Consider the following 11,943-nt stretch of genomic DNA (forward strand, 5'->3'; position numbering starts at 1 on the left):
TTTTTTAACCTTAAACCGCATAAACGCATTTCATTACACCAAATACACAAAATAATGTTCTTTTTAGCAGCATCATATGACCCCTTGAAGTGAATCTAATTTGAGTTTACTTGTATAAATACTCATAATCACTGTCAAATACTGATTTAGTTTTACTTTGCTAAAATGTTTTCTGTTGTTACCTTAGGAACAGAAAATTTGCCAGCGGTATGATGAGCTGATGACGGAGTGGGAGAAAAAAGTTGAGCGAATGGAAAACAACCCACGCCGTAAAGCCAAGGAAAGCCGCACACGTGAATACTACGAGAGGCAGTTTCCTGAGATCCGCAAACAGCGCGAGCAACAGGAACGCTTCCAGAGGTCAGTCAGGGCCCCCAGTTTCTATGATGACCCAATGAACGCTCTGTCATACACACACATTTAACAGTATTGTGTTTCCCTGACACAATTGTGTTGTAACATTTTGTGTAAACACTTGAGGCGCTGTGTTCTGTCCTGACTCAGCAGTTGGCCAATCAGCATTGAGGATCCCGTGGGTGCTAGGGTCAGAGGTCATGAAGAGAGTTCCTGGTACAGGTGTTACAGGGCTTCCCTGAATTACAGGGAACTCTTTCTGGAACACCACTAAAGCAGAACAGAAGAACATCACATACCGCCGACCTTGATTAACCAGAAGCACAGACGCTGTTATTTTTGCTGATAAAACAAAATCTTATCAAGCAAAGTAGCCCGTTTATAGATATAGATATATTTGTTATTGCACAAGACTTTGCCAGTGTTGCTTTCTGCCTTCGACTTCTTTACCTAATCATAAGATGAAAATTGAAGAACTGAACTGCTACGACTGATTCAGTCAGTGAGTGAGTGAGACTAATTAAAAATAAATCAGCTCAAGACTGATATTTGGTAATCTTCTCTGTATGCCTTAAATATACATCGATTCTTATTAAATCCACAAATGTTATTCAATTTTTCTCTCTTTCTTTTATTGTTTGATTAACATTAAGGACACAGCCAGCAGCAGGTATATTAAGCTGGTGTCATTTTAAGACCGACTGCATGGACTAAATATACTGATACACATCCGGTTTTCTGTAAATGTGACCGGTGTTGGCAAAATCAGTCGGAATGCACACGGGCTAATTTTTAGCTACAGACAAAAAAATTTCAGGTTTTCACAAAAATGAGTTTATTAAACCCTCGTCTAGCAATCCTAATGCTCCAAATAGTAATTAAACATCTAAAATTATCTTTATTTGTACGCTTTCTGAGAGGAGTACCTTTTTCTCTGCTCACTTCTCGCGCTGCCGCTGACTGACATATGAATCGCGCACATAAAGGTGCTTCCACCAGCGCGCGATCCCGATACATGCACATACTGTATACACAGAATTACAGTATTTAAAGGTAAAAAATTGAAATTTCCTGGCTTTTTTCATGATAACTGATGTCTAGGTGCTATGTAACTACCATATAAGTTTCAAAACAGTCAGTCCACAGTAAAATTCTAAAATAAAACTCCAGAAAGGTGTAAAATATGGGACCTTTAAGTAGGCTGTTCACGCAAACGTAATCTGTTATGTTTTAAGTGAACATTTGGGGAACTGTTGGGGAAAAACATCTGATGTGTAACATTTATATTAGATCCGTGCAGTACAGTAGGTCTTAATATATAGGCCGTCTGTCTCATTAATGTAAATCAAACAGTAGAAAAGAGGGAATCACTCACTGCTCTTGATTAAACTGCTTTTGTAGTTTTAATAATCAATTTATTTGTAATGAACACACTAAAGGGATTGTTTTGATCATTTGTTTTTTCTTGCTTGAATGCTTTTGCTTAGATGTAAAATGAAAAAGTAATGCACTATTTGTTTCTTTCTTATTTTTGTTCTACTGTTGTTGTTGTTGTTGTTGTTGTTTTTGCATCTGTTCTTATTTTTAATAACAAAGATAAAATAAAAAATACCTATATTGTGATTATTAATATAGCAATTTAACTTTTCCCTAAATTAGTTTTTGTTGTTCACCTCATAAACGTCTGTAGTTCTGTTCATTCAGATCAAACCATCCAACTTCAGTGAGCACTGTTTGTCTGTCTTGATTGTTTAGACAAGCCAGAGTATGTAGCTATTGTTGCTGGAAGAGTCTTCAGAGATCCAGTGCTCATGAATAGACCCGGATGAATCTTGCCAATAGCTGTAACCACTGCTTCAAAGGCTTTTTGTGGGAGAAGAAACGGGGTGGGACTCTGGTCTAGTAGCTTGCTTGGGAAAGCGCTGTTACATGGTATGGAGACGACAAAGCCAGGAACAGAAAAACTCTCTAACCATGCTTCATCGTTCCTGTCTTTAGGGTGGGTCAGAGGGGGACAGGCCTGTCTGCCACCATCGCAAGAAGTGAACACGAGATATCCGAGATCATTGACGGCCTCTCGGAGCAGGAGGTAAACCACTGGTTAATATCTCTGAAATCTGATCCATATAGGAAAAACTTTACCCCAAGTACAGAAAATGTAATAGCCAGAGTTGTAGAGCTTCAGGAGGGTAGCAGTTAAACATGCACCCCGGCCTTCTCCCATACATCAGACTTTATTATTTCCTGTGAGCCATTGCAGTCATTTTATCATCACATAGCCAGATTATGCAGCATAAAATCTGATGTACTTTGCATTTTATTTTAAAGGGGTCATATGATGCTTTTTTAAAGATCATTATTTTGTGTATTTGGTGTAACAGAATATGTTGACATGCTTTAATGTTCAAAAAACACATTATTTTTCAAATACTGTATGTTGTAAAGATCGCGAGTAAAAACAAAAGAAAGAAAACCTTACAGCTGCATGAGTCGTGACTGTCACGTTAGCCTGATGGGACCAAACTCCCTTTGTGATTTTAAAACGTAAGACAGTACCCAGATTTGAAGACTACAGTAAGATTTAACTTCTACTGTTAATAAGATTTTGGTAGGCTACTATTAGATGGATAGCCTAAATGTCCTAATTCAGATGGGCTACCTGTTTTTTTTTTTATGGTATATCAAAAAGTGTATATTTTTTTTTAAATGTGATTGTTGGTACATTTTACCAGTTTTTACCATACTTTCAAAGCAAAAATTAAAATAGGAAAAATATGCAATATGAAAATAATTGAAGACAAAATGTGTTTTACTGAGAAAAAACAAGATTTGGTTTTTAAAAAGCCTTTTTCCAAAAGGTACATCTGGAAAAAGGGGGGTCGTCTTATAATCAGGGTCGTCTTATATTCGGGCCAATACGGTGTATAGATTTGTGATCATAATTGATATTAGTCCCAAAATAAGTACTGATTATTTTACAGACAAGAAAACAACACAGGTAATACAATTCTGATTGAGGATTTTAGTTTACTATCGTTACTGCATTTACTGTTTTCTAGCTTGCTTCCGAATCTAGCAATTCTATAATATTACAAATATTGTTGGCTATTTGACGAATTGCTTTTGCTGGCCTTTTGTAAGTCGCTTTGGAGAAAGCGTCTGCTAAAAGTGTAAAAGTAAATGTAAAACTATTAAAGATTTGATGTCATTTCCTTGGCAAATCCTGTGAAAAAGTGCAATTTTGTTTCCTGGAGGCCTGATAAAAACTGTTCCTAGTCCTGGAAGTTGTGTTGCAACCGAGTAATCTGATTGGAGCTTTGTGATTATTCGTAAGATGCAAGTTTGTGTGCAGTATGTATCAGACGGTCAGTGAATGGACTGTGGGCGGCCTGTGGGTGTGCTGTCGGAGGCTGAGACTAGAGTAATGTAAACAAGAACTGCAGAATCATCCTGGACACCTTTTTGTCTCTCTCAGAACAATGAGAAACAGATGAGGCAGTTGTCTGTCATTCCTCCCATGATGTACGATTCCGAACAGCGGAGAGTGAAGTTTATCAACATGAACGGTCTGATGGATGACCCAATGAAGGTCTACAAATCCCGCCAGTTCATGAATGTCTGGACCGAACACGAGAAGGAGATCTTCAAGGAGAAGTGAGTAACAGTGGCTTATTTTGGCATGTTGAGTGAGTGTAAATGTGCTGCAGTTATTTCTCACCTTTGTCTCTTCTGTGACATAGGTTTGTGCAGCATCCAAAAAACTTCGGGCTCATTGCTTCATTTCTGGAGAGAAAGGTGGGTTTTCTGTTTTGTGGCTGAGTATGGTGGACTGCTGTCACACCCAGGATGTCCCTGGATGTTCATCAGTGGATGTTTGAACTGAAGCGCTGTAACAGCTTTACTGACTCAGATCACACCTCCCCACCCACAGACAGCGTTTTTTCATTGCATTGTGGTATTTTCTTTTCAAATTCAAGCCCAAGTGATACAGCTGTATTTATATTTTCTCTCTCTGCAGTGTGTGTCTGATTGTGTGCTGTACTATTATTTGACTAAGAAGAGTCAGAACTATAAAACTCTTGTCAGACGAAATTTTGGGAATCGACGACGAAGGAATCAGGTATTTAAAAAAAAAAAATTCTCTTGACTTATGCACTTTTCACTCAGTCTAAGCATAGATATGACAGTAAGCTCTGTTGCACATTTTGACAAAGTTATTCAGATGTGTGCAGCACATTTTATGGAGGACGAGGACTGTTTCCTTTGTAGAGTAGCCTACAGTGCCGGTGTCTGTTGTGGGGCAATTCCAACTTTGCAAGGACAGTCTGGCGCTTCATGACTCACAGCCTGTAAGTACATTTTTATATTTAAAGAATTTGCCACTGACGATTCAAACGTGAGTTTTGAGCAGTGTCTTTAAAGGAGTCATATGATGCGATTTCAATTGTTCATGAAACATGGTTTTATGTTTACGTGGCACGATACGCAACATGTAAAAAGACAGTATAAGTCATTATAATCCGTAATTATGTCCCCACTGGATGCAACAAATTCCTCGTTTATAATGGGTTTTATTGTTTTTGTCTCATCGCACACACGGCATCACAGTATGTTAAGGGGCGTAACATTTCCGTCACACGCTTGAGGTATTCGGCCAATCACAACGCACTGGATAGCTGGCCAATCAGAGCACACCTCGCTTTTCAGAACGATGAGCTTTGTAAAAATCTACGCGTTTCAGAAAGGCGGGGCATAGAGGAGAAACAATAATGTACAGTATGTGGAAAATGTGTTTTTTGAACCTTAAACCGCATAAACACATTGCATTACACCAAATACACAAAATAATGTTATTTTTAGCAACGTCATATGACCCCTTTAAGTACTCAAGAAGCCCCCTAGTGTTCAGTATGCACTGTTACAACATCTGCATCTCAGTCTGAGAAAGCGTGCTTTTAAATGGCTCTGTGTTTTGACTTTTTTTTTTTTTTTTTTTTATGAGGGGGGTGTGTTTGAATCATGCTTAATGGGAGGTTGTGCTTTTTCTTTTTTTATGAGAGGGTGTGTTTTGTGGTTGTTTTTGTACGCTGTTGACGATGTTTTATGAGAACTCATACGTGTGTGTGTGCGAGCAGGTTATCAGGCAAAAATGCATCTGTGCTTTGAGAGTCTCTCTCTTGCTCTCTCTGATTTATGGAGGGCTGCACAGCTTTCCAGGAATCTGTTTTATCTGTTTGGCACAGCCGAGAGGCTCCATGCTGTTGTCAGGGACCACAGAGGGAAAAGAAGAGAACATGAGAGTTTCAAACTCCAACTTTAAAGTTGTTGGAGCATAGTATCTGAGGCTTCTTATTTTCACATGCATACTTACTCAAACACAGTGTTTTAGGAGGAGGAAATCTGGCTATGACACCCAAACAAGGTGGTTATCTGATTGCATGGATAGATGATTTCAAGTAAACATGAAATTGAAACCCCAAAAAGTTTGTATTTGTTGTGAGGGGACTAATCCTCTGTTATGGAAGTAAAATGCATTGCTAATGCAATGTATCTTTTTACTTTAAGACAACAAATATAATTGGACATTACACCTGTGTTTTGGTTCTGAATATTTGGTCTGTTTCATCATTCAACTGTAATGGTGAAAGAAAAGATATAAATTGAGTAGGCAACAAGAGATGGATAATGAATTTAGGGGCATGGTTAATAATGTAGACTTATGTCATTCCATTATGTAGATCTCATCTAAATAAACTAGTGCTGTCAAACGATTAATTGCGATTAATCACATTCAAAATAAACGTTTTTATTTACATAATATATCTTTGTGTACTGTGTGTATTTATTATGTACTGTATATATAAATACTCGCATACAGTATATATTTTGAAAATATTTACATGTATATATTTAATATATAAACGTAACATGTTTCTTAAATATACATGCATGGGTGTATATTTATATACACATAATAAATATACACAGTACACACACATATGCTGTGTAAACAAAACTTTTATTTTGGATGCGATTAATCGCGATTAATCATTTGACAGCACTAAAATAAACTCAACATTAGCATTTTAAGTAATTAAAAATGAACAATTAATAGCCTGCTTTGAACTGGACTTGACAAAACACATACAAAGGAAGGTAAAGGGACAGTTCAACCAGAAATGTAACATCTGTTATCATTTACTCACCTTTATGTAATTTCAAACCTGCATGACTTTAAATCAAAAAATTTAAAAAAATATATTTTATAATAACGTTCTTCAAAATATAATATTTTGTGTTCCACAGAACATACAGGTTTGGAACAACATCAGAGTGAGAACATTTTTGGGTGAACTATCCCTTTAATAAAGATTTAAGGACTGAGCGATGTGAGCCTGTGGAACTAAAAATTTCTATTTATTAATTTATAACAACATTTGGTTTGACCAACAAACTTCAAGCTATCGTTTCATTACTCAGTAAAATAATGTAATGTTCATTATTTTAAGGTGTCATTGATACCACAAGAAAAAAGCTCTTGTAGTCTTACTACGCACTTGTGTGTTCTTGGTATTCTGCTTTCGCAATGTGTGAAATACTATAGACACTGGTATTGTGGTATTGCAGTCGGGTCATCTAGTTTAATGAACAATATCCCATAAATAAAGTCCTCACTTCCCATTAAATCCTCTCTATCCTGGCCTGTTTTCATGGGGGTGCTTTAAAACTTTATTTTCTTTCTGTTTCACATGCTTGCAATCCCTGTTAGCATTCTTTACCGTGATAATGTTTTTAAATAAACTCAATAAACCAAATACCATATCTTTTTCTGACAGAAAATATTGGATTATGAGTAAATGTGTTTAACATTTTGCAAATGCCAGAAAAACTAAGTTAACAAGTGCTGCTTGATGTACATATGATATATCTTGGATAATATCAAACATATGGGATGAGCATATACACGGCTGGTCTAACTCGATTAGCCCTCTGTCACCTATGTGTGTGTGAGCAGCTGCTGTACGGAATCGGCATTAATAACGGCTATGCTTCAATCTAAACAGCGCAGACACGCTGGATAAGAGTGTGTGTAACAGAGGACTTCTGTGAGCACCCCTGCCATGCAGATCACAAGCTGAGGCTTCGGGTCATTAAAAGCATGTGTCTTTGAGTCAGGAGTTGAGCTGCAGTAATGAGATGATCTGATCTTTTCCACACACACACTCACTCACGCTGCCTGACCCTTCAGCCCCCAGTAGCCCCAGGCGCTTTCAGCAAGCAGGCGTATGCGCAGCTGTTTTTGTTTGCATATGTGGCAATAAGTGTTTCCTGGTGTCTCTTTAGCTACCTGGATATATACAGTGCAGTCTTGGTTTCCTCTACCACCTGTTGTGATTCTTATGTTCACATACTGATTAAAAAGAGAGGGCAAGCAGGTTCAGTTTTTATCTTATCTTTAAAGTGCTCTCTGTGTGTGTGTGTGTGTGTGTGTGTGTGTGTGTGTGTGTGTGTGGAGTATAGTCTGTTAACCGAGCTTTCCTGTGTGTGGGTGGAGTGTATGACCCTGCTCCACATTAGAGACCCATAAAAGTGTTTGTGTCAGTCGAGTTCAGCTCACATGGAGTACTGAACGCTGTTCCAAGCAAACTTCTGCTCGAGCTTTCTGTTCCCAGAGTCCCCCGAGAATGTTTTAGAGAAAGTGAGCGAGAGAACAAGCCAGAAAAATATGCATAAGCGGGAAGAACAAACTTCTATTCCTTTTTTTCCTTCTTAAACTGGCAGCACGTGTGTTCTGCCGTCCCTCTAGAGCTTTTTCGGAGAAAGAGGGAGGGTTGGAGAATGTGTGTGTACGCGAGACACCCCTCCTGAGCTGCGCAGTGGTATGCGCCGTTTGTACCGACACCAGTGGGAAAGTTGTGGAGCAGCTTGCTGTGCCAATCAAAATCCTGACGGGGCTGGGTTAAGATCGGTCAGTCTCCTCTCCCCTCCACCCTGCGGGGATTACCTGGGTTGACCCTAGCACTCAGATTAGCTAGCGCTCGCACACATTTTTGTGTGTGAGTGAGATAGAGATGCCACCGCTTCTTTAGCAGGCTCAAACAACCCTGTGGCACGCTTTCTCAGAATATGCGCCATTGATCTGCGAGCCGGGTCCCGCAGCTGAGGATTTGTTCCAGCGCAACGCCGCTGTCAGGCAGCCCGAGGCGCGCTCTCCTGCTCAGCCTGTTCTTGTCACTAACTCTGGCCTCAGCGCCACTGCATTCTGGGATATATAATGGCATAAAAAAGGACACTCATGAGGGGCAGATAAACATAGATGAAGGTACTGTATGAATGAGTAAATGTGGAGTAGTTTTTGTGTGCTTTTGGAGGCTGTTGTGATTGTTTGTAGAGATTTGTAGAGCTACATTCTTGTTTTTGGTTAGAGGCGCAAGCCACGGTTAAGGTTTGTTTGTTTGCTTATTTGTACTTATTATATATAAAAGGACATTTATGTATTTTGTTTGTGGTTAATAGTATTGTTGTTATTGTTATTATTATTATTATTATTATTGTAGTTTTTCGGGAATATGTCTAATTTTATTATTATTATTTAAACTAATAATCATTATCCGTTACTGTCATCATACCAATATCAGCATACCATGTACGTAAGAGGTGTGCGGCGGTGATTAGCTTGGATGTGCTATTGACTTGGTGACATCTACAGGATGGGAGGTGTGCTGCTAATAAATTTGAAAACAAAATAAAGGCATAGATTAAAGGATCAATTTTAGGATTTTATGAATCAAGCCTAATCAAAATAGATGTTTGAGTTGTTGACATTCAATTTTGTTTGCAAGTTAGGTTTTTCTTGGCCTGGTCTCCTCTCTCTCCTTTTCTTGATTGGTTTATCTGAGCTTCAGCAGGAGCTTGTGACCGTCTTTCCCGTTACTTCACTTGGTTTACAAAATTATGATAATATTTTTACTGAACTTTCCTTGTGTTAGAGTTGCATCTTTCACTACAAATGTTAATTCAGAGTAATTTATAACGCAATCAGCCTCTTTTCCACTCTTCACATTTGTTACCATATATTAAGTCACTTTTGTTGGGAATTGAAAAACTTGCAATGTTTTAATCATATGATATTTTGTGATCTGAGCCAAATGGAAAATTTTGCAGTAATTATTTGTAGAGCAGTTTGTCGTAACCACTGCTTTACCTACAGATACAAAATGAAGTGTGTCCAAAGGTTCACTGAAAGCTGTAAAGCTAAAGTTTCCAATAAAAGATAAGGCGACATTAAAATATTGACGGTAGATTAATTTTTAATTCTTCCTCTCCCTTGAAAAGATGTATCCTGCTTAAAAAGAAAAATCCTGTCTGTTAATATAGCTTGTGTAAACATTTAATATTTCCAGTCATGCAGCCTTTAATAAGCTGTTGTATGTGCTAAGTGTGCAAGTGTTGTTAGTAACTGGTTATAAAAACCCTGGTGCGTGTTCCTTCACATTCAGGATATCCCGCATTCTGTTCTTTTCCGTTGTGCTTCAGCTGTTTTTGAAAACAAGGTGTCTTACGAAAATGTCCCTATGAATCCTAAACCAGCCTAATTACATTCTTCCTAAAGACCGATTTGTCGACTCACAAAGTAATCGATTTTAAAAATGTTGTATCATTTCCCTACCTTTAGAAGATCCGCCCTCTTTTTCTGATCCTGGCATATTTTTACACCTAATGCTAAGTTCACACTACACAACTTTAAACGTCGGTAGATCGCTGTGCTGTTCAGACTACATGACTTGATTGTCTGTCTTTAAGTCACTACGTGACTCTATGTAAATGATGTGCAACCGGGGGTTACACACTACACAAGCTGACAACAACTCTGTCACCCAACGACTCTACAAACCACGTTTTGTCACGAAAACACACGTGAGAATTGGAACGGGAATGATGCGAAACAACACGTGAAACAGGAGTTGTTTATTTGTAAATGGATGTCGGGAAGAAATTAGCGCTGCAAGCTGTTTGCTCGATGAAAGATTTTGCTCCATTTATTGTGTCCAAACTTTTCTTTAAGCCATGTTGCTGCTGTTGTTTTTCCTCCAGTGACCTCAACCCATGCCTTACTCTCTCATTGGCTGTAGCTCGTCACGACACCTGACACCACATGATGTCGAGTCGGCCGACCGGTCCAGATATTTGGCATGCTAGATATTTGTTTGCCGTTGGCGAGGTGTTGGCGACGCATCAGTGAGTCTCTTTGATGCATCGTTGTGTAGTTCACACATAAAGATTGCAGAGCGCCGATCACCCTCTGATTTTCCCCCGATCACAGCCCGACCTGTCGGCGAGCTCGTTAACTTGAACTTCAAACTTAGAAAATCCTTAAACTTAAAATCCTGTAGTGTGAACTAGGCATAACTGACACCCGGTATATTACCTGAAACTTTTTAGATGCATATTTACCTTTATAAAGAACCATCTGTATGCTAGAAGGCTGAAACACCAGTATTTTCATCTCAGAGCTCTTACACACTATAAAGTTTCGTTAAGCTACATCAATACTTTTACAATTACAAAATAATTTAGATTATATTTTCTGTATTTGATCCCAAACAGTTAGCAATGACATAAGAAAGCAGTGACCATGTTGTGTGACTTCTTGTGGCATGCTTGCAGATTCTAATTGTAAATGTGGTCCAGCCAAAATTGTTGATTTGTGAGTTGCTGTTGTATAGTTTTTTTAATTAGTGAAATAATGGCTTTAAACAGCTATAGGGTTTAAGTAAATGTTGAAGTAACACTCTGAGGGTTAATGTAATATTGGTCAAAGAAGATGACCTCCTTCTGCTTTGTGTAAACCTGTTCATTTCCACAGTGAAACAGTGAGCACATGAATTAATAAAATCTTGCCTTTTCATCAGGACTTGATTCCTCAAATAGCACATGAACAGAAGCTACTCTATACCAGTGTTATTTTAATATTATACTATTATAGTATATATTCATATTTTGACTTATTTTTACTTTTGACTTTTTGTATTTTCAGTTTTTAAGTTTGGGTTGTTTTTAGTGCTGTCAATTACTAACACATTAAAAAACCTAACACATTTTTTCTGAAATTAATCGCGATTAATACCACCTAACATTCAAATTTTTAAATGTACTTTTATACTGCAATAATTTCACATTCAATCTTCAGATTAATGTAGAAACAACATAAAGACAGTATATTTTTTTAAAGGGGTCATATGATGCGATTTCAATTTTTCCTTTCTCTTTGGAGTGTTACAAGCTCTTGGTGCATAAAGAAGATCTGTAAAGTTGCAAAGACTAAAGTCTCAAATCCAAAGAGATATTCTTTATAAAAGTTAAGAGTCAGCCACACCTACCTAAAACGGCTCGTTCTAACGCGCCCCAACATACCTACGTCGCTCTGTGGGAAGATTTGCATAACGCCGCCCAAATGTTCACGCAAAGAAAGAAGGCATAACTTTTATTCTCACTGTAGTATTGTTGCCGCCGCCATATCCTGAAGACGCTGTGTGCTTCGTTGTGAAAGCGAAACTACTTTGTTTGGTCTTCCAAAAGAGGACGATA

At 38.1% G+C, this 11,943-nt stretch overlaps 1 protein-coding gene across 1 annotated transcript in view; it reads left to right on the forward strand.

The window, feature by feature from the left end:
- The window catches only part of ncor1 (nuclear receptor corepressor 1), a 104,256-nt gene that overhangs the window by 30,795 nt on the left and 61,518 nt on the right, over positions 1–11,943 (forward strand). Inside the window, 5 exon segments of the mRNA XM_016477050.1 lie at positions 188–360; positions 2,353–2,443; positions 3,830–4,008; positions 4,095–4,149; positions 4,373–4,474. Coding sequence (XP_016332536.1) covers positions 188–360; positions 2,353–2,443; positions 3,830–4,008; positions 4,095–4,149; positions 4,373–4,474 — 600 coding nt within the window.

This window comes from Sinocyclocheilus anshuiensis, unplaced genomic scaffold (genome assembly GCF_001515605.1).
Source record: "Sinocyclocheilus anshuiensis isolate Anshui unplaced genomic scaffold, SAMN03320099.WGS_v1.1 scaffold697, whole genome shotgun sequence".
Taxonomy (NCBI): Eukaryota; Metazoa; Chordata; class Actinopteri; order Cypriniformes; family Cyprinidae; genus Sinocyclocheilus; species Sinocyclocheilus anshuiensis.